Raw genomic sequence first — 24,620 nt, 5'->3', positions numbered from 1 at the left:
TTTAAAAACCGAAGAAAATGTGGCATGCTACTTTAATTGCTATATCAATTGCATGTCTTCGAGGTGTTAAAAACACGAGACCACAGGCCCCAAATGGAGTTGCTTATGCTAAGCCGCGTGTCACCAAACTGAGACTTAATCACCGTTTCGGCTCTTCAACATATGGAATCTTAAACCAGTCAATCAGGAATCGCCTGATCAGCACTGTTATGTCATCTGCCTGATAGACACCTGCCATCCCCTAAACTACAGTCACTTTGCAATACCAGCTCGCTTTTTTGCCCGCATAACTTCTGCATTCCCGCTCCCTTTTGCCTATAAAAGTCTTTCATTTTGTACAGTTCCTTGGAGCTCCTTTCTATCCGCTAGACAGGATGCTGCCCGACTTGAATCAATTTTTGCTCAGATAAACCCAACATTTTTAATATGCCTCAGTTTATCTTTTACCAAAGGTAATAGTTACTATTGTACCCTCTACAAATTATAGTTGATATGAAAATTAGATTTGCTTTTAAATGTTGATTTGTAACTCCATATCCTCACCACCAAAACTCCAATGTACAAACCATGAAACCACTTCACATTTCCAGAAAACCGACTAAGAGGTAATGATTTAATCGAAATGCATGTATTCTGAGAGCCCTCCAAAGTAATTTTAATGCTGATTTGTGCAAGACGCATATCAGGAGACACATTTATTGAATGACATTTACCTCAGTTACAAGAAAATAACAAATAGGTTTATCATTGTCATCACCACTACTATTACCCAAAAGCAGCATTCAAAAAATTTTCTGTAAAAATGATTTGAAGACAGCATGGTACTGAAGGTAAGATCTTGATGTTCCTTTAGGAAATGTCTAGCAGATACATTCAGAAAATTACATTCTTCATACTTAACTGGTATATGAGAATACACAATCTGACAAAACCAAATGGCAACTGTTTTGTAAAACATGGAAACTAGATTAAGCAAAGTCTGGCAGAGAAAGTTCTTTAGCAAAATGAAAAACATTTCCATGAAAAAAAGCTCTCTCAGCTACCACATGTAGTCATACATCTGCCAGGATCAAATTCAGAATTAAAAATTTGCCATAATAAAATAACAAATTATCAGTCTTCTGGTTGTCCTTAAAAATGTTCATGTTATTTTCTATGGGGCAGGAGCAAATGCAGGAAGTTACTATTCTATATACATATAAACATATATTTCTTAAAAGCATATATAAAGTTTTTTTATTTGCTTTGCTTTATGTACATATAAGTATTTTGAGTTTTTATAAAAGGTTATTCATATAACCCCAAATGGGGTTAATGTTTCTAAGTGTGAGTTGATTTGTAGAAATATAGTGTTTGCAAATGTATGATGGTTTCAATATATGTTTATTGCTTCAAGTTTACTGTAATTCTATGGAAGATGTCACTGGCAGGATGGAGATCAAACATTTCTCCATCTATGGTGGTGTGATCTGTACAGGTCTCTTCCAAGTACTATTTTACTTTGTGTTAGTGGCTTGTTCTTCCCATATTCAATATTTTGGAAAAGAAACCTGAAGATAGCTGGTGAATGATACTATATTGCTAGCCTGCAACAACTCATTTCAATGGAATATTTTAGTTTGACCCCATCTGCAACATTGTGATACATACATATTCTGATGTGAATAGTCTGAAATTGACAAAGGTCAAAATGAACAAACTCTAGTCTTTCTTTAAATCCACACTCAAGCCCAGCCTTTGCCTGGAAGCCCAAACCTTCAATCATTGCATCCCCTATACCATCATCCTAGAGCTTTTTCTTAAATGTTTTGGCATTTACAACAAAATGCATGCACTCTATTTTACAACCAAGAGGCTTTGCCAGAAAGATCTTCTCAATATAGTGGAATGCAATGTTTTGCAGGAAATACTTTTATAATTTGGATGAAGGGCTGTAAAGCAGGATCTATTTGAAAGTTAAGAATCAGAATTTCAACCTATATACCAGTTAGTTCAGTCTCAGAATCCTCACTGCAATCACATAGATTAGGCACCAGCAGATATTCCATGATATAATGTGAATGCTGTGTTTCTTTGTCATGTTTATATGACACTATATATGAGACTAAATGGGAGAAAAAAAAATAACCCAGGAGTGGCTAAAATATAAGGGAGAGTAGTTGAAGGACAAGTTTAAACATATTGTTTTTAAAGTAAAAGGCAGATATGGGCTTAAAGAGATGTAGAGAGAGAAAAACATAAGACTTGTCACTATTCACCAAAATTACAGCCCTCAAGATATAATCTTATGAAATTAAATATTACTCAATATAAAGCAATATGAAGGCTTTTTCAAAAACTAGGAGAGAATTGTCATATATAGGAAATGAAAAAAGTTATTTTCAAGAAGGTGACCATTAGCAATTTAAAAAATTACAACACACAGTTGAAAACCAAAGAATCACCATCATCATAGCATTTAGCTAACAGCATCCTTGATTAATACTTTAGCATTTCAAAAATGTCCTTCTGTAGAAACAACTGCTTCTCCTGGTTATGACAGTTTAACTTACAGATAATATAAAGACTCCCAGTTTGGAACCTTGGATATCAAGCAGTAACTGGAAGCAATGACACATCTCAGTCCATACCCAGAGAGGTACTTACGGTCATTGCAGAGTGGCCCACTGAAGGAAGTCATACTACAGTCACAGCTGAAGCCATCCCATTGCTGCAAGCACACACCTTGATTGGAACACGAGTCCTCTTGGCACGTTGTGCTGGGCCCTGCAAAACAATCCAAAAGAAACTTGGGTTCTTTAAAAAAATCCAGAAGTGTTCTATAGATGAGATAGGTCACATATAGTAGTTGCCAACACCTCATACATGACCAAACTAGTTTCGAAAGTCCTAGTTCACACACCTGAATTAGGAACAGAGAAGCTATAATATGAAGGTTTTCTCAAGTTTCAAATATAGGACAAAATACATTATAATAGTAAACTAAAACAACAAATAGTAAAAGAAAGCACATAGCTTCTAGTATAATCATGGTAGCAGGTAATCTCATTCCATCATCAGTAATTCTCTATTAGCATTTGGATTTTACAAAAATGCATGGATCTCCTTAACTTCTGACCAATGAATAGAGACACCATGAGAAATGGAGATTATAACTTCATGAAATTGAGATAAAGATTGGCAAAATAACTGAAGAGAGTTATGCAAAAATGTTCTAGAAGTTTCCCTGTACAAACTATGGATAAAGTTATGATTGTTGGGTGCTTTGGATAGGTATGTTGGCAAGTATCAATTCACATGCTTTAAAATTTCATGCAATTAAACATAAAATGAAAAACTGTATAAATGACATGCCCCCATTTAACATACAAGTAAAAAGAATGCTAGTCTATTTCTACAGAATCATAACTAGCACACTGAAAAACAAAGAACTAAAAAAAGATGATCAAAGCACTAAAGGTAATCACTATACAGACATATTCAAGACTGAAAGCCTTTATGCAAACTATGCTACAAAATGAGGTTTCTTGCATTATGTTCAAGAAGGGGAAAATTAAATCTGAACCCAAACAAGTTACTGTAAAAATGTAAAAAATGTTATTTTGGGGTTTCCACTGTGTATTATGGGGTTTCAGTCTTGTTTTATACACACAGGGCTATCTACCTTGCAAGTCAGCTTTCATCAATGCAACTTTGTCAGCAAAATTAAAAAAAAAAAAAAAAAAGCAAAATATATTAAATGTTAGTAAGCAATACTGAAATGGGGCAAACACAGAAGAACGTTCAGATTCAAAAAGCATGCTGCTGTAAAGGGGGAGAGAAATGCTATGTAGAGCAAAAAAATTAATACTAACAGCCGTAAATCTTAAGAGAAGCCAAAAATGAGAAAGCAGTAATTTGTTAGAATTTTACTATATATGTATATATATAACGGTTAATTGAGCCGATGACATGTAATGAAGGAAAACTAAAAGGGCTTTTGTATTTTCCCTCTCTTGGATAGATATGAATGCATTACCAAAGTGATTGCCTTGCTTATCTGGAGCATGCAGCACCATTTGTCATGTGCGGATACAGTGTAGACTATGGTCATTAGCAGACCAATTATCCCTTTCCATCTTTTCCCCTCTAGATCTTTTATTTTGCTGTTACAATTAAGGCTTAAAACTGAAATACCAGCCATTCACTGCCAGCAGCTGGACCTTAGAGTGACACCAACCTATCCAAATGTATATATCATTTGGAGTGGATGAAAGAAGTAAAGGATAGAAGAAATTAACTGTAATATAATCCCCGAAAAAGAAAATTGCTTTACAAGATTTCAGTGTGGAGTCTTTATTTGTGCTCTTACCAGGTTGGGTATATACCTCTTAAGAATTTCAGAGTGATGTTTCTATTTTCTCCACTCTCATAATTGTTTTCAATTCTTATAAAAACTGCCCTGTGAATATTTATTACAGTAAAACCTCACTAATAAGGACTATCTTAGGGAAAGGTGAAAAGGGAATGCACTCCACCTAAATGGAGTATAAATTAGAGTATAAATTAAAGACATTTTCTAGTAAACACAATTTTATGAGTTTTATTAAAAATATAAAAATAGACATCAGCTTAATTAGATGCTATTAACAGTGAGAGCCTTTGAGTTAGCTGCTTTAGTGAATAAATGAGAATTATCTGTAATTAGTTAGCCTTTATATAGATTGATGTTTTTGTAAAATATCTTTTTAAACATTCTCCTCTCAATCATATTTTTATTACAACTTCCTCCATAAAAGTATTCTTCATGGAAAGTTATTGAATTTAGACTAATGTGAATTTTCACAAATTCTGAAACCATAATATTGTAAATACTAATTATATTATAATAATCAGTATAGTAATAACAATAATAATACCTGTAATTAATAATAATAATAATCTCGCAGGCCTGGGAGACCTGAATAGATGTAATAGTTTTTCTCACGTATTGCGTCAAAGAACTAAGAAGCACTAAATTGCTTAGTTTTTGTTGTTCTTCCAATCTATAAGAGGTAAGTAATCTAATGATCTTTATCCCATGGCATCAGTGACTGAAATTAATCAGTGTTTGTTTTAAAAAAAAAGCTCTTAAAGCAGTATTCCTTAGCACATTCTTTCCTGGGATAAGCAGAGGAGCCTGGCGTGGTACAAGCCCAGTCTGGGTCAGGGGCTGTCTTATCAATGGATAGCTGCTCCCTTACTTGCCCAGCAGAAGGAAAAGCAAGAGCCAGAACTGACGAAGAGCCAGATTTTTGTTTTTGCACAAATTATCAGAAATACAATGGCAAAATAATGCTAAACTCTACAAACGGTGAAACGGCAAACCTGAAAAATAACGTGCCCATATTGTAGGGCAGCAACTCAGAGTACCTGCCAACCCTTTATGCGAGCATAAAGACATGCTTTATTATTATTATTTTTTTCATTATCACAACAGTCTTTTTATATTCAGGTATTACAAGAAAATGCATGCCTATGCCTGACAAGACACATTTTTCAAAGTACTCACCTTCTAGAACAATATTTAAGCATTGACAAGCGTTTGCACAAGACAAAACCCTGAATTTATTTTTCCCTTTAGTTATATAATGTTCCTTTTATTTTATCACTGAATAAAATTGGGAACAAGCCACAAGGACATTTGTATTAAGTGGTTAAAAATAAGGATACGTCTGAAAAGGAAAGGAAAGTGGAGGTAAAACTACAATTTCTGGAAACTAAAGAAACAATAGAGGAATGTGGTTAGATCCCTGGGCTTTCAAGTAAGACAAACTTGGGTTTGAAGCTGCCATCATCCACTTACTAGCTGTGTGACCTTAGGAAGGTCATTTTACATCTCTGAGGCTCAATTTACTCATCTAAAAAAAGACAGTAATACCTAATTTATGGAGTTTTGAGGATTAAATGAAATAGCACATGTAAACTTATTGTCACCAGTGCTTAATCAATGGTAACTTTAATAATTAAGTATTTCTTAGTTTATAATGTATTTCTTAGTTTATAATGCAGTTCTAGGGCTGAATGTTATGAGTTTACGCAAAGAATGCCTGAATTAAAATTTTTTTCACCGACTTTGTGTACGGAAGTTATCTTAACTCAGTATGGACCTTAAATGAGCCTGATTATTGGTGGATTATCAGTTTCTACTTTCTCTTATGTAAGCAGGAAAATGCCATCCCAAGCAGTAATTTTTAAAGTGCAGTCCTCAGACCAACAGCATCAGCATCATTTAGGAACTTCTTAGAAATGTAAATTCTAGGGCCCCATCCTAGACCTACTGAATCAGAAACCATGGGGATGGTGTCCGGTAATCGGGGTTTTAACAATTCTCCAGGTGAGTCTGATACTGGATAAAGTTTGAGAAACTTTAATCTAAAGGGACTTGGGCAAGGCAAGCTCCCTTCCCTAGCTAACGTGTATTGTATAAATAAAATCAGCTATTACCCACTGAAATTAGTTAGAAATGAAAGGCAGCAAGTGATTATTGAGGGAAGACCAAGAACTTTTTACACGGAAGAGGCTTAGAGATTTGTGGGTCTTGCTGGGTGGGAATGATGAAAAATCCTGACAAGGCACTATTTGGTTATGCCAAATTTATACTATTTCTATTAATATGAAAGTGATTCCACTGTGATTTGCACTCAAAATTCCACGAGACAACAATCTTTAGAGAGAGAATTTATTGAGTATCTAGCATTTGATCACTAATCCTCAAAACATTGTGTATCTCATCAATTATACCTATGACAGGCACATCTGAGATTATTCCTAGGAACCATAGAGGATAGACATGATCATAAATTAAAAGTTGTTAATCTTGATGTTGGAATGAAAAAATCAGGGAAGTGTCAAGGCAGAGAGGCAGAAACATGGTAATAGTCTAAGAATAAAGAAAAAGGGGGTAAAAGAGGGTGAGAACTACTAAAGCTCAGATATTAAAAGCATCCTAGATAAAGTAAGGAAGGAATCAATGTCATAATCTACTGAATGATTTCAAACATTCAAATTGTAGTTGAAGGTTACCCAAGAGGATACATAATGAATCATCTTAACCAAATTGCTTATTAGATTATTTGGAAAATAACACCAAATATCATTTTTGCAAATACTCTTTCTCAGTTCATCTTTCTTTGGTTAGTTTTCCCTTCCACTCACCCACTCACATCTGTGCCAGTGGTGGGGGGTCATGTGTGTGTTTGGTTTTCTCTCTTGTCGGTGTTTAGATATGAATGTGTCTGCTGCTCCCACCGTTTTCTCATAGGTGAGAAGTCACTTACCAAGCAATTTGTAGAAAGACCTATTTTTGAAAAATATTTTCAGAAGAGTTTGCATGATCTTTTTTTAATGTACATATTCTTACTGATTAGATCACCTCCAAGAATCAAAGTTATGTCCCACATTCTTGTATCCACCCACTAGAGGGAATTTATTCACTTAACAATTTTATTTCCTTTGCTAAATTGGTAAAATGAAAAACCACGTTTCCCTTTGTTTTATAAAAGTATATTATACCAAAATTTGAAATAAATAAAATAAATATGGCAATAACACTAAAAATGAATTCAACAGACTTCCATTAATAAACCTCATCCTCTGGCAGGATGAAAACACAATTTGAATTCACCTGACTTTTCAGAGAAATGTATGATGCAGAGAGAAAAAAATGTATTTTCAAATTAAAAAAATGTCCATGTACATAGGTAATTGTTAAATATAATGGCATTATTTTGGCTGAGAAGAAATGATTCATAACCTCCTGGGGGATAGGAATTCACATGTCTTTCTCTCATATGAAATTTCTTTATGAATCTAAAATCTTCAAAATAGCCCAAACTGTGTTCAACATTAAAGGAGAAGGAGCAACACATTCAGAGCCACAAAATTCAGGATAATGTGATTAAATTACATTTATGGAGGAAGAATTGGCTCAAATAATCTGAGGTGCTGAAGTGAAAATTATCTAAAATGAAAGTAGCAATCAAAAAGTACTCCTACAGATCTCAGTCTGATAGCACAAAAGAACAGGAAGATACTTGAGCGCATTTCTGAAGTATGGAATATCAGCCTTGGGTAATAGAAGAAACCAATTTTTGCTAAAACAAACTGATAATATATAGAAGACACTTTGCCTGCCAGGTAGACACAAACCAAATAGTGATTTGAGAATGGGTATCCGAACTTTATTTTCTTGTTATATCCTATTGAATGTAGATTTCCAAAAAACAAGCTCAAGTTGATTCACACTTGCTGAGGTAAACATATTTTTCTAGTTGAAATGTGTATCTATTTAATGTTATAAGGAAGCATTGCAGAACTGATTAACACACTAATTAGGTGAACTACAGAATGCAAAGAAGCAGAAAATAAGAAGATCCATAGACACAGTTTCCGTTTTACATCAGGCAATAATGTAGGCTTGCAAACAGTCCAGAAAATTTAAGATTTATTGGATAAAAAGTTAAAAACATGAATACAGATTTCTAAGCCCTAAGGTTGAGGTGGGCGGACAAGTTGACCAGTTGGCAGAAATGAATTTTGTTGGCTAGAAAGATATGTTCTCATTTATAGGTGGAATTAGATTTATTTAGAATGTGATAACAAAGATCTAGTACCTTCACATCCTCTCTCAATCTGTCCATTGCAGAAAAGAGCATCTGAGATGAGGTCCGGAAGCCGTCCATTTAAATCAACTGATGCCAGGCAGCCTTGAAAGCCCTCCTTGGCATGGACAAGTTTTGGCAAGGATTTGTATGTTTCTTTAGCCACTCCTCCTATATACAAGTCACCTGTGGGAAAATCAAAGTTTTGGTCACGAAAGTAACTCGTCATTGACATTAAACATACAATAGGACAGGAAAAAAAAAACAGTGAGGTTTATTTTTCATTAAATTAATTTTAAAAAGTAAATTTATAACTAGATATTTTCCTAAAAGTACAAAACAATAGACGTGTTTGAATAATGCATCAGCACTATAAGAGATTTTTAGAAGGTATTTCCACAGAGAAATAAATGAGTTTGATACAGTGTGGCCAAGTGGAAGGAACATGCGCCATGGAGTTGCATATTCCTGAACTGAAATCCAGGTCCAGTTATTTATCAACTCTATGGCTTTGAGTATATTTTTTTTAGTTTCTCTGATCATTAGTAACTTCACTTCTAAAATGGGAACAATAAAACCTAAATGGGAACCATAGGGTTATGTGAGGATTACATGAGATAAAATACAGGAAGTACATCAGAGTGAAAATATGTAGTAGATACTCAGTCACTAGGTGTTGTTATTATCGAGTCTACCTTCTGCTTAGAGAACTCTGGATCTTTCAGTTAATCAGAAGCTCAACAAATTCTCTCTAGTATCTAAAATTACCTTTTCTACTAGGCTGAAGCCCATTATCCTTGTTTGTACCTTTTTTATTCACTAACTCACTCCCATAATAGTCTGTACATACCTGAATATTACGTCCCTTTTCAGGTATTTCTCTTTTTAGGTAACATCATACCACTTTGAATTCTTTATGCTGCTCGGAGATCTGTTAACAAGTTATCAATTTATTCTTCCAATTTAATTGCAGTTTCTAATGAAACACTTTGCTCTGCTTTGTCATCTTCTCGTCTCTAGGTTTGGGATTTCCTAGCTTTATGGGCCACTATGTAAAAAAAAGAAGCTTGCAATCCATGTTTGATTCTGTTTCCTTTCCTATCACAGATTATTCACCGTATCTGTATGGCATTGAGTAGACGTAATTAATTGACTCTAGTAAACAATCAATGCAAAACATAAGGAGAATGACCCCAAAATTCTATAATACACTGCTTCTGTTACAAGTTCTGGTAACATACTCTATTTAGCAACTTACTTCTCTGACTTTTCATTGTTATTTGAATTTTCTCTCCCACGTTAACCATTCTATCTAACTTGCATGCCACCCGATACCTTTCCCCATTGTAACACAGAACTCCTGCATTCCTAATGTTTACCTTGGCCCTTTTGTATTGTCTTCATGAGTCTTGGGAGCAAGGAGAACTGATACACATGCTGATACTCATGCTGTTTGTTGAGTCCTGAGTAATAAAGTCCTTGGTCTCTGATCCAGAAACCTTGTGTCTTCTGCCAGGATCCAGGAAACAGTAAGAAGCTAATTTATTAGCTTGTAAGTAGGGTAAAATTAAACCATACATAAAACACTCCTGAATTGTACTGATGAGTAAATTGAGCTTGCTTAAAGCCATTTAGCCATAAAACCTGAGGACTTGGGTCCCCGACCTACTAACTAAAGCTCTAAGTATTACACTAAGATGCCCTTGATCCTGTATAATTTGTACTGAAGGTACTGGAGGTGTTTACCTCCCCCATCTCTTAAATAAAACAAAACATATAACCATCATTTTTAATATTAAAGGATAGCATGTTTTTGGTCTGAGATGGGATACTAGTTTTGAAATATTATTTGATTTTTTTCTCCATATTTCCTTTTCCTCCTTAGTCTTTCCTCACTTAAGTGTCAAGCCATTGTGTTTCAGTTGCCTCAGAGAAGGGATATGAATCAGAAACCAAAGATATAAAATTATTGTTCTGTATTTGAATCTTGAAAGCCTAGACTCTTAGAGGAATGAAATAGACAAAATATATAGGCAATTACTTGAGGAGAGTAAAGCTTTCCTGTCCCACATACGGGCGAGCAGGAGAGAAAGCTGGAGGAGAAGAAATGTGAACATAGTCATTGGTGAATGCCAAAAACGGGACATAGTGCTCTAATTTGAGGGCTAAGCCCTGGTGAGTGTCAAAACCTCAGCTAGGTTTAGGGGAGTAACGTCGATTGGTGTGCATTTCTTCCAGAGAACCCAGAGGCAGCAGTGAGATCCTTGAGAAGAAACGGCTGTGTGGTAGACTTAGACATGCTGGGAGCTTGGGCAGCCTCACAAAACTTTCCATATTCCACTGTGCTGTGGGAGCAACAGAATAATTCCCAGAATGGCACAGAATTAAACAGAAAAAGACTGACCCGAAGGGGTCATACACACAAGAATGAAGATGCTGGGTAGCAATTCAGCGGACACTTGAACTGTGAATATAAAACATTCGAGACCAGCTCCTGTGCAACCTCTCTCTACCTCTTAAAAGATTGGTACAATGGAAGTCCCCCACCCCAAATAATTTAGACATAATCCCAGGGAAATAAAGGAACTAAAATTGCCTGATATTATATTTTCACTAACTCAATAAATCAGAGCTCAAAATAGAAACCAAGGTACGTTATAGAAAAATAGAGCAAGTTACCTTTCTTGCACATCTCAAACTGTGGACTGAGATTTATACTATATCAATGCAAGGAAAGATGCCTTACATTCACTTGAACTAAATTTGTTAAGAAATTCCAGCTCTCCTCCAGGTCTAATGAATGCAATGTTAGAGAGCAGCGAGGAGTTGAATGAAGAATTCTTGGCACTGCTTTAGGCTTTTCACACGTAAAACCTAGTCCTGGAAGTTATGTCTGGGACGCTATCTATTTGATAACCAATCTTCCTCTTTCTGATTGTAACTGCCTGGAGGAGAGAGACTGTGTCTTTATTTGTTTTAGATTCTCCCACAGCACCTAGTACTGGGCTATGAGCATGGTGGACACTCAATAAATATTGTCAGCCACCTAATGGATTGAAGTCACAGTAGAAAAGATTAAAAAAAGAAGGAAGAATGGTAAGACAACATGGAGAGAAAGCTAATTCTAAAATGCACTTACTTCCTTTCCCCACTTCTTGCCTCAACCTTATTTTTTCCCATTGGCAAACTTATTTGCCTGAACACTTTTTTAAAGCTTATTGAAGAGAAGTAGCAATCTTTCCCTTGTGTTATTAAAGAGCAGAAAATATTGATTCAAGCAGTGCAGGATACAAGCCTCAAACAAACCAAGGTGGATGAGTTTGGCTTTATAAGTAGAGGACTCATTCTCATTTTCATTATTGAAGCTGCACTTAGCATCACCATTTAATACTGTCTTTATAAACTCTTCATATAGCAGATAGTGGTCTAAAGTCCCCTGGTGGGTCGCCATATGAAGAGAACAAAGGAAACCCTTACGTGGCCTGAGCCCTGTGTAGCATTAGCACTTCATCAAAGATGCAGCTGCTCCTTTGATCCTTAGGGTGATGGAGGAAAACGACCCATTAGCACTAATGTGATCTTGCAGGCGAAATCCTGTGCATGGGAAAGAGGATATGCTTTTTAATGACCCTGTGTGTGAACAAGAGTCAGGATGGACATCTAGTAAGAGCCAGTTTCCTAGAGACTTGAAGCCAGTTTGTTACCCCCTCTTCAAGCAACAAGTGGTTGATTTTTGTTCATATCCTTTAAGTAGGCCATGTATGCAATTGACAAGGTAACGACAGAGTCGGGGCATTTTCAGCAGAAGATGCAGATTGCATGTATAAAGCCAGATAACCTCAAACAATCTGGGAGTGGGTTTTTTAAAGAAATCTCAGGAATACCCTTAGCACTAGTGCATATATCCATATCTTACATATAATGGTCCTTCTCTCAAGAGTGTCATCTGTAGAATGATCTGAGGTGACATCACAAGTATCCATTCCCTAGTAGTTGGGCAGTAATGAGTAGGGAATAGTGCATAGGCTTTTTAGTTATATCTGCTACCAACCCTGGCTCTGTGACTTACTGGTTGTCTCAGTGTAGGGATGTTAAGTTACATAACTTCTTTAAGAGTCAGATTCTTCAGCTGTGAAATGGATTAATAATACCTATATTTTAAGGCTATGAGGATTACAAAAATAGTATGTAAGCATTGGGTATATAGCACGCACTCAGCACATGATTGCTACTGGTGTGGCTGTGTTGGTATGTCTGGTTAGGACTACACATCTACAGTGTACCTCATTTTATGTCGATTGCACTGAGAGATATAGAAGAGTGAGAAGTCCAGGTTGTCCCCTTGTTTCTAGTATAATTGGAATGACAAGATGTCAGATTTAGAAGTCTTATTTTACTTGATTTACAGTCATTTGTGTGCTTGAAGTGTGCCTTGCACTATACTATAAGCAGCTCAAGAGGCTCCTTTGACATATTCAGTTTGAAATCCAGCAGTATTGAACCTGGTAACAAACAGGACAGTTGCTTGCTACATATCTTCTAATTTCATAGAAACAGATTAAGAGACACGAGAGTTTTATGAAGCCCAAAGGCTAGGTTGTAAGGTTTAGGCTAAATATACCTTATAAAATCAGAGAGATAAAAGACTTTTACAGCTTGTCAGGTGGAGCATCATGGCAGAGTTTAGACCAGAAGAAAGTATAGAATACATTACTTTGTAAGGACATACACGTAGGTGCCAGGAGTGGGGAACAGCACAGATATACCATGAAGACAAAATGAACATTGCATTCAAGAAAGAGCACAAAAAGCCAGACTCTGCTGGAAGAGAGGCGTTTTCAAAGGTGCCAGGGTAAATAATGTCGGATAAGTAAAGTCAAAGGAAAGGCTTGAGTAACACAATAGAATTTTTTTAAACTACTGGTTTAAAAAAAAAATGACAATGAGAAGTTCAAAAATATAAGCCATGCAGACTAGGAGACAAGGAAATTTGAAGCAGTAATAATTTGGAGAGAAGGGATGAAGTTGCATTTAACATTAAACATGTGGAATTGAGTAGGAGTGTCCTATGGGAATCAGATTATATGAACCCAGGGCTTAGGGAAGAGACGTTGGTGCTGGGAGGCATGGTTTGGGAGCCACCAATGGAAAGCAGATAAACGAAATGGTGTAAGAAGTTTTTCTCTTCTCTTAAAACAGAGAGCATAAGGCAATTAGAACAAGGACTGCAGGCTCTGCCTCACAGCAGCAGAATGCAAGTGTCAAGGTATAATTAGTTCTTTGACTCAGCTTTCCTGTTTATTCATATGTATTTTTTGGTGCCTCTTAAATATCTCACTTTCATTTTAATTAAAAAGAGCATACATAAAGAGGACAACTGCTTTGTAGATTTGAATAGCTAAAACTCTAGCGAAACTTAAGGAGGCTCTCAAAATCTCTAAGTGACATTTGGGGAAAAAACCGAAGTAATACACACTGTCTTACTTTCCTACTGGCTGGACTGGAGAAAGTACAATTCTGGAGGCTAGGCTCTGAAAGGATTAGACCTTGGTCAGCAAATTTGGGGACAACTCTAACTGTCCTCTCAATTCTTGTTGTGATTGGCTGGTACAAAAAGTACAATCAGGCTGGGCTAGTTTCTGAGAGTTATTCTATAGGAAAGGTGCCTTCCCTTACCCCAGGGAATGATCAAACTCTGCCCTCCAATTTGTATTATTATCTTTAATTTTAATCTTTTGTTGCACATCCACAAATGAATATCTCATCTGTAGGTCAGATCTTGAACATATACCTTAATACAGTGCTTCTTTGGGAAACAAATTAAATCTAAACCTCTTTTTATAACAGGAGTGTCCTGTCAGATAGAAGAAAATCATCTATAATCCCTAGGGAACAAACACTCCTTTATTTACTTTATGTTTTTTCTGGGGAGAGAGCTGAAGTCACTATTTCCTGTGACTGCTAGAATAAATGATGTTAAATTACTGAAAGCAAAAGCATGGGAGGTTATTAATGTTTCTCTAACACAGTTGAGCTTAAGAGCAGACACATGGAAACTTTTATAACAAACCACACATGGGGTTGAACAATGAACACTCTCCAAGACCACATCTAAGTTCAGAGCACACCAACATTCAATACTGAAGTCAAAGGGGGCAAGTCAAGTAGATGTTTTGCTCTGAGATACAAGATCTGTTCTTTCATAGATCTCTATGAGTAAAATAAAGTTTATTTTAGAAACTCTTTGCTGAAGAGATGCTCAGTGGTCACCAGTTTACCAGTTATCCTTTCATTTCTAGACACCTTAGTCTTCCTTGGTACATAAAGGGTTTAATCCCAGAACAACCTGTTTTTACTTCTTTAGGAAATACCTGTAAATCCTTCTCTTTAGGCTTATCCTGGCTTTCTAAGTTCAGCCCAATATCAAATCATCTTTCCCCCACACTGGGAAACTACTTCTAGACTTCCCTGTTTTATAGCAATCACATTTCTAGTCTCTCTGCTACCCAAACTGCAATTTCAAAATCCTTTCTAACTGCATTCTATATCTCACACCTTACATTCAAACTATTGCCAAGAACCAATGACACAAGTTTGCCAATACTTCTGACATTTGTCCCTCCATTTTCATTCTGTCTTCCAGTTCTTGTCTGCTTTTCCTCTTGTACACCTTTCAAGCCATAATCCATTATCTGGTGTCCCTGACTCCATCCATCCTCCCTATAACACCATATCAGTCTCCCCACTGTATTCTGATTTCTTCAATACCTCCCTCTGTCTTCTAAATAAAGCGTAAGGTTTGGCAGTGTTCAAGATTTTGAATTATCCTCCTTCAATACCCTATCCTAAACTTTGAACAATCCTTCCCCAATAACTTTGGCCAAGCAGAGAATTAAGATAATATCAATCTTTTCCCTATATCCTCATCTTTAGTCAAACTGTATTTTTCATCATTTCCCCAGTACCGCACATTCATCATTCTTTACAGTACACATTACTTCCATCATCAATGCCTTTCCTCTTCCAATGTTCCATTTCAAAATCCTATCCAATTTTGGGGGCTCAACTCAAATTCCACCTTGTTAAGGTTTTCCTGTTTCCCCAGTCATAGGCAAGTATGATCTTTGCATCCCCATAATATTTTGAACCTCTTTTCTGACAATGACTATTGCTTTACCAGTTCCCTTGTGGATGTCTTATTTTCCCATTATCTTACAAATTCCTTGAAGAATGATCACGAGCTAAGCACCTTTCTATTTGAATTTTCACTTAGTAGGCACTCAATAATTATTTGTTGACTCATTGAACGAATGGATGAATTAGCAGTTTGCATTCAATAAATAATCATTTCAACAATAAAGTCATAGTGAAAGTTTTATGAGCACAATACTCATATTTGTCCCTGGTTCCCTCCACCTGAGAAATAATGAATAAAGTTAATTGTGGGGAATTTTTCTCCTACTGTCACCTTTCTTGAACACAGAGGTGAAGCCATTCAGCTCATTAAGAGAACTCAATGCAGTGGTGTTTTTTTCCATTCTGACAGAGTAATTCATGACCAGTTTTAACTGACATATATTGAATTTATTTGTAGAGAGAGGCAGACAAAGATAGAAGTACCGAAACAGTACCAAAACAGTAATGAGAACCCATTCATGAGTTTTCCTCCGCAGTTAAAACAAGTGCCAAAATATTTGTGAGAAACTAAATTTCATCCTATCCTGGCTGTCTACCTCATTCTGTTTCTGCCCATTCTGTCATTCTCTGTGTTGCCCCATATACAAATATGGCCTAACTCATGTGGCCTCCACATGCCATTTCACACTATGGACATTTTACACTATTTATCCAAACTCTTCTACTCTGTCACCCTGTTATCATCACAGGAAGGTAAGCATTTACTGTTTGTGACTAGAACAGAGCCAAGCTAACTACGTGGACCCCTGATGCTCTGTCCTAGTAAATTTATTAATCTCTGTCTGCACTCGCATGGGGTTGCTGATATCTCACTCCATCTAGCCTCTGGGCCGCCACTCAAGGACTCCTGGGATTAGAGTCTTTCTGGTCTGCTGCTCCCATCTCTTAGCTCCTTGTTAGCCACAGGTATTCCTGATCCTACAGCAGGCTCCTACATCCAACAGTATATTGTTTTCACCAGAAAGACTTTGAATTTCACAAAAATCACTGAGACAACTAAATTTAAATGTATAGAGCCCTGTGTGAGTGAGAGAGGGCCTCCTCCTTGCTTTGAGTCCTTGGTAACCAGTGTAAGCATTGCCATGGTCAAAACCAGAAAAAGCAGCTCTGACTTTGTCATTATAATAATAGCTGACATTGGTGAAATATGCTAAACTTTATAGAGCACTTGCACATGTATTGTTTTATTTGGTTTTTGCCTGGTGAGCTACAAAAGGAATAAAAGTTGTCATGGTCACATGTCATAGATGAAGACACTATGGTTCAAGGCTACAACGCCAAAAAACAGCAGAGTCATTACCAAAACATGGTAATTTTCACTTAATCTGTATTGGTTTGCACACTTTATACTCCAAGGGGCAAGTGGCCAATTTGTACAGCTCTACTACTACAAAATACAGAGGGTTTTGGAGTGTCTTGGCCAGTGGGGAAAAGTAAAGGTAATACACGTTAGCAGGAGTCAAAGCAACCTGACACAGATTCCCAGGACAATGGGAGACTCATCTGCATGCTAACTGAGTAATCTCATGAAGACAAAGTCAATTTGCTTCCATAATCATAAATATTAGATGTTGAAATCCTGATGAGTAGGCAGAATTCTTATGACTCCCAGACTTGATTTTTAGATATGGCAGCTACTTTTCAATCGCCTCTCACAAAGAGGTAAGTAGGACACCTGTACTCATCCAGGGCCAAACCTAATACTGTGTGTGAACAGATGGGGGGACTCCAATAAGGTTTGAGTTCAGACTTTAATGTTTTCCTATAGTGAGGCTTTGATAGTTAACGTTGACATTATGTTTATGGACAGGACAGAAAATGCTTTCAACAGTCTGAAATTTCTGTTTCTAGCTGATATTTTTTAAATAAAATTGCCCAAAGAAGTAAAAATTTTTTTTTAAGTATGATTGTAAAACTTACAACATGAAGACAGATTTTGTTTGTGTGTTTGGCTAACACACTGTGAGGGAAAGCTGGTGGGCACATTAAATGGGAAATAATAAAGTGAAATTGCTATGGAGGTGTGTGTGGTAATCCATCTTCTTTTAAACCCACTCTATGCCAGTGACACTGTGGCAGATGGGGTATGAGTTCAAGCATATAAATTCATGCCAAGCTAACCTCATCTCATGGCTTCGTAAATTTACCTTTAGGTGAAAATAGGGTTCAAATATTTTCATTCTTTTTCTTTTTTCCCATCCAAGTGACAGCCAGTTTAGATACCATAGACATCCTTTCACAGCAGACAATCCCATCACCATTTCGTGTTTCATTTTCCACTCACCATGTGATACTCTCTGGGATTGTACACAGCGTACAAAGGTTCTTGATCTCACAGATGTTGTTAAACCTTACCCATGCACAGCACCCATGCAAAGCACAGGGTGCTTTGCCATCTCTTATTCCATCTGATCCTCATACCAACACTTCACAATATGCAGGAAGTTATTATTATCCCCCTCTGACAGGTAAGCAAACTGCCCTTCTGAAAAGGTAAGTTACCTGCCCAAGGTAATACGACCAGTACCAGGAGAATGACACTGGTACCCAAGCCTCCAACTCCCAGGCTAGCTCTTTCCCCACTGCACCACACTGCCTCCTATTTTTATTAAAAACCTTCCCAGTGACAAGAATAGAATAGGTGGAGGAGTTTAGAAATGACTGTTCTGGAAATGAACAGAGACATAACTAGAAGACCCGTAAGAGGATCTGTGCAAATGTGCTGTCTTTCCTGAGGTTTTGAGTACCTCTATGTAACAAATTGGCTTTCTTTTTCAAAATAACTTTTCTTATTTCAAAAAAATTTTCTTTTCCTATTTCAAAATAAATGAACATTTATTTGGGGTGGAGAAGATCTAGTGGTGCACAGGGTAAGTATAAAAGAACATCTCTTCCCCATAATAATGGCCTGTTTAATGCAGGTCAAAAAGTGGCACCTGTGCTCAGCTTAGAATTACAGGATAAAAGAGGGTAAAGCCAGCAGTAGTTTTCCGGATAGCTTGAAAGGACAAAATGATACAAAGCACACAAAAAACTTCAAAGACGTTGCCAAAAAGATTCTAAAATATTATGAGCTCCATACAGTCGAATAAAACTCTTATTTTTTTCTTAAGTACCTGAACTTTTCTGGTTGTTTTTTTCTTTTTTTTCAAAAAAGGAATTCCTTCTGTGCCTGAAAGATGGAATATTCTCAATCAGGTCATAAAATACCTCTGGGATACTATAATTTCCTAGGGCATGTCTCCAAATACTTTGTTCTTCCAATATTTAAATTATTCTTAAGGAGAAATGCAAATACTTAACAGCAATGATCAAAAAGGGGTGCAGGGAGGTGTGGGGAACCTTCCCTAAAGGCTAGGGCAATGGAGGGCTTTAACAGTTGAATAGATAGCAAATAGCCTCCTGGTACAAGCTGAAGATGGATTGACCGGCCAATCTCCAATCACCCAACCAAGTACTATATTTGCCTGGGCCTGTTTTAAGGACCTATAAGCAAATGTTCTATAGAACACATATTAAAGGACATACGGCAATTAAAATTGTTGGCTGTAGTGTTTGAGAAAACTTCAGGGGTTAAGGAGATAGAACATACATATAGATTCTATGCAAGGCATATGGATGGGAAGAGCATGTGGAAAGTGAAAGTAAAAATATCCAGTTCTCTTGCAATTACCAGAAGTGAAATTTTCAGCACTACACAATGTAGTGATGTAGAAGTTTGAAGAATTAAGTTTTATACGGAGGAGGAAATACAATTCTTTTATTACATGACATTTTCCCCTAACATTAAAATAATCTATCTTTCACTCTAGGTATTCAGAAGGAATCTCTTCTAATATATAGGCAAATATACATAGTAGTATTTAAATACTTCTACAGACCTGGGTTCAAATTCTATTTCTAAGCAACTCATTAGCCTTTCTGAGTCTCCATTTTCTCTTCTGTAATATGGGAGTGAAACCAGCAAACAGCCACTGATGATTAAACAGCTAGTAACTATGGGGGATTGGAATTTGCGAACTCAAAATATGCCTCTGCCTGAATGACATTTTGACCCCCACCCCCACTAACTGACCAAAGGAGTTTGGGACGGGGGCCTGCCCCCAGAAAAGGCCATTACTATAGATATCTCCAGGTACCTGGGTGGGTCGTGCTAAACCCATTCTTAGTTCTAGTTACCCTTTGTGAGATACACTTACATTGTAAAGAAAATCTCCATTTGTAAAGGTATCTTCTTCCCTGTACCAGGAAGAAGTGGGGATGGCCTTACCTAAAAACTTGTCAGAATGGAAGGTGAGGACTTAAATCTGCATGATAAACTTACTCATTGTTAACTGTGCTGTTTGGACAATATGCTATCTGACTCCCACTAGGTTCCTATAGATGACATCTCCCTGGAGCCTGGGTTACTATGGTAATGGGTGTTTGAACTATTTTTTTTTCAGGAACTGAACCCCTTGTCCACTTCCAGCAGGATTGAGACCATCAACCCATTAACTGGGCCTTTTTGATGGCAAGAGGTTGGAACTCCACCCTCAGGGCATGCTAATGCTGCCATTCTGTGATGATACGTCCTACAAAGAGACATGAAGCCTGACTATGCTTGCGCAGATCATCAATTACCTCATCTCTCCTCACCTCCAATCATTTCACCTTGCCCCCTTCTCCATAAATACCCCTGAGTCCCTATTTTCAGGGAAGTGGATTTGAGACTTGTTCTCCCGTTTTCCTCACTGGACTGCCTTGTGATTAAACCCTCTCTCTCTGCAATCTTGTCGTCTCGGTGATTGGCTTTCTGGGCGGCGGGCAAAAACGGACCTGGTGCAGTAACAGGAGCACTAATATCTCACTCATCTAATTGTTGTAAAGATTAAGAGACCATACCTGTGAAATCGAATATCAAAATGAAGTTCTGACTGAAGTGCCAAAACAACAGATATAAGATAATGTGAGCCTGAGACAGACACAAAGATGCAAAATACAAGGTACAAAGGAAATGATAAAATACTAGTTCTTAGCCCTTGAACCCCTCCTCAGTTACATCAAGGATGTATTAATAATAATAATTATAACAATAATAATAATAGTAAAAGGGGTCAGGAATTGGAAAGAAAGATGTCTAGGAATATTTTTTGAAGTAGGTCTTACTGTGCAATAAGTTTGTACCACTGCCCCCAAAAGGGGGCTATGTTCAAGCCCTAAGCCTAGTGAGAAGGCTCTCAGGTCTCCTGGGGAACTTGCTTTGTGCTTCCGGCAGTTGGGGGATACAGCACTGGGGTCTGACATATTAAGAAAGCTTTCAACAGCCTGTGGCAGCAGAATAGAAATGAGAGCACTGGGAATGGGCTTCATTTCCAGGGCTGAGGGGGCAAATGAGGCATGGAAAGTTCTCATGGGCAGACGTGGGCACCACGTGCAATGAGAGCAAGCCAGGCAGACTGCAGCGGTAAGAGGCTGTGTGGAAGGAACAGGAGGCATGAACACTCCACAGCAGGTAGGGTCAGGAGTTCCCAGCAGAGGAGCCTTGGACGAACCCAGGGAAGTACCATGAAAGGAGGAGTGAGCTTGAGGGATCTGTCAGACCAAGAGTCCAAACGTGACTTGATGTCCCTAGTCAACAAGCTATGAGAAGACAACAGTAGTAAGGGACAGAGCTGAACCTGCCCCTTCTATTGCCTGAAACTGGCCAAAGCAGACTACTCAATTTTCAGTTTTGATTAATAACTTAGATTGGCCATTTTTAAAATTTTCAAATTAAAATTACGTTTTATAATATAAAATGATTATGGAATTGTCTTACAAGAAAGCCCAAACATTTCCTCTAAGCCAGTATATGGTACAAATACCTCGACACAGTCCATTTTAACGTGATGGTTTGGGGTAAAAAATAATATTGTAGCTTGATTATATTAGAACATCAGGCTTATTTAATTTAATAATTTCACATATAAACCCTTAACACAGCATCTGACATATGGGACTCAATACATGACACTATTTCTTGAGTTAATAATCATGATGATGATGACAATAAAGAAGGTAGTTTATTATAATATAGCTCTGAAAAGAGAACAAAGACAGATGCTAGGCATGAGACAGTTTCTCTCACAAAGACACTCAGTTTTGCACACCACCCTGTTGCTGTGTGTGATTCAAACTTGTGTCCCAGCAAAAGTACAAATAATTATGTCACAGACCATCAAGTTTCTCAAAAATAGACGGAACTATGCATGTTAAATTTAAAAATGCCAAAGGTCTGCTGTGTTATAGAGTACATTAGTACAGAACCTTAGAGTGCTTGAAGAAGTCTTTTTACAGCCCCTGAACTCCAAGGGGATAGCCGTGGTGGGAGATCCAAGCACCGAGTGTGTTGAGGGGGCAGTAGGGAGTGAGGGCAGGAGAGACAGGAGGGAAGCTCCTACAGCCTGGCTAAGAATGTTAACAAGCAACCTCTAAGAAATCTGCGAATGCCAGATGAGCTATCCTGTGTCAGGGTAGTTATGGGAAAGCAGCCTAAAGATTGCCAACTCCTGTCATATCCAGGTGGGCCTTACAAACCTTGGCTCCTTATACACACTTGAGCTTCAAAGAATACACTGGCTGATCTCTTGCATTGTTGTGAGAACTAAATGAGATCCCGTGTGTAAAATATTTATAGTGCATGGCATGTGATAAGCCCTCAGAAATGGTTAAAATAATTATTATTACTATTTAATATTACTATCATGACTGTTTAGGTGAGACAGTTAACCTCTAAGCCTTACCTTAGTTTCATCATCTGTAATGTGGGGCTAATTACAGCAACCTCACCAGCTTGTCATGAAAATTAAAGAGATAATATTTGTAAATCTCTTAGCTAATGATTAGTAAAGGATAGATGATGATGAAGATGACAGTGATGTACTTTGCCTAAGGACACACACAAAATAAATGGTAGAAATGCTGTTTCACCCAAGTCTTTCTGACCCCAAAGCCTGTGTCCTTAACTACAACGCTATATTATTTCTTGCTTTATCCTTACAAAAAACCACAATAATTAATCGCAAAGGCCAATAAAGGGCCTCTTTTAAGAGCAGACACAGAAAATCACATTAATGTGGCATTTACAAGAAAGCCTGACTGACCTAACATGGTTCCGAAGTAGCACTGGAAGTACACTCCAGTGTGTGAAAATAACAGGCCAACAGCAGCATGGTGCCATTAAAAACATCCTTTCCTACATGAACAAAAATGGCAGAATTGGCTTTGGAGCATCTCTACAGTTGTAGGTGTGGCTTAGTACTAAGCCCACCCAACTTCCAATTTATTCTATTTCTGACCCAGGGCTCGAGATGAATTGTTCAGGATTAGGGGTAGAAGCTAGTTTTCCTCTGAGCAATGGTGAGAGAGGCTGGAGCCACATTATTACTAAACTAAATGGGACAACCGCCTGAAAATAATAGTGATATTTACTTTTGGGATCTAGAATGAACAACTGTAACATTACCCAGCTATCAGCTGGACCTCTGCCCTTTATAGATCTAGAGGGGCCTGGTTTGAATCTTTCCAATTCCACAGAGAATAAAAATCTAGGGTTCTCCTCCCCCTGGGTTTCCTGTGAATTCCAGCGAGCCTGTGACTTCTGCTTCTGCTGCTTCTGACCCCAGATCAACACTGTCTCTATCTCCACTCACAAAATAATTTTGTTCACTCAAGAATTTATGAGTTTAGCCATCTGAACATTTTGGCACCATGCAGTGCCCAGTTTTCCACTGTCTTGATGACTGTAGCCCCAACCCCAACCCCTGCTCCCAGCAAGGTGAACCCATCCCCTTGATTTTTGCATAGTAGCTTAAAGATCACCTTCTGGAGCCCTCAATGGCTCCACTTACACCCCAAGTAGCCTGTCCAAATATTTCTTCAAACAAATCCAGAGCAATCATATTTGCACAGTGTGACCCTGTCTCCTATTTATTTTCCCAGGAATTTGGCATTAGGACTCCTAAACTGAAGTGAGTCTCTCTTGGGTATTTGAATTGGTCAGGGGTGGAAAGCTTGGTCTGGGGAGGCCAAGTGTGTCAATGCTTGTGAAAGCAGAGAAAGCCGGTGTGCAGAGATGGAGAAGAAGGAGGGAGTGCTCATTGGGAAGCCAAGAGAAGGCAGCTCACAGCCCCAGTTGAGACCAGGAGAGGAGCAGAGGCTGCTTGTCGCTGACAGCTTTCTTGAATACGACTCACGAGAGCCAGCCTTAAACTTCCTCTTTCTTGCTATTGGCTTCCTTGATTGCTACACCCTGCCCCTCTCTCACTTTTTTCACTTAAGTTAGTCTTAATGGGTTTATGCTTCTTGCACCCCAAAGACCTTTGTCTAATTCTCCCTTCAGAAAAAAAGAGGGAGGTCTGAGAGCCATGAAAACTCTGAAGACTTAGTCCTTCTTGAGGGAGAGATATGCGGCCAAGCTCGCTTTCCCAGAAGACTCCGACACAGGACACAGGGAGGAGCTCTTGATGGAGAAGGTCAGCCTCTAAGAAGACAGCTCAGCTTCCCTCCTGACATTTCCTGAAGAGGGACGAGCACCGAAGGCCTACCTATGACGGGGCTGAGGTCTTGCAAGCAGTCACCTGGCCCTTAAGAATCCAGCTCTGAGCACCTGCAGGCACTTTCTTCTCCACAGCATAAATGACACCAGCTTCAAGAGTTCATCTCATCTAATCGCCACCCCATTGACACACGGTAAATTGGCACATGGTCCAAAAGGTATTTGAGCACTAGATTCAGCTTTCCAGGAGAACACACCTCACGGTGGGAGAACTGGGGAAAGCT

General features: G+C 37.9%; 1 protein-coding gene across 11 annotated transcripts in view; it reads right to left on the bottom strand.

Annotated features, from left to right (window-relative positions):
- The window catches only part of NRXN1 (neurexin 1), a 1,082,241-nt gene that overhangs the window by 501,780 nt on the left and 555,841 nt on the right, over nucleotides 1-24,620 (bottom strand). For all 11 annotated transcript variants that reach the window (XM_058551255.1, XM_058551254.1, XM_058551256.1 and 8 more), the window contains 2 exons: nucleotides 8,634-8,807; nucleotides 2,647-2,766 (listed from right to left, as the gene is read on the bottom strand). In XM_058551255.1, the coding sequence (XP_058407238.1) occupies nucleotides 2,647-2,766; nucleotides 8,634-8,807 (294 nt within the window). The remainder of the gene's footprint in view (nucleotides 1-2,646; nucleotides 2,767-8,633; nucleotides 8,808-24,620) is intronic.

This window comes from Diceros bicornis, chromosome 12 (genome assembly GCF_020826845.1).
Source record: "Diceros bicornis minor isolate mBicDic1 chromosome 12, mDicBic1.mat.cur, whole genome shotgun sequence".
NCBI lineage: Eukaryota > Metazoa > Chordata > Mammalia > Perissodactyla > Rhinocerotidae > Diceros > Diceros bicornis.
The sequence above is the reverse complement of the archived record's forward strand: the minus strand, read 5'-3'. Positions and strand labels throughout refer to the sequence as shown.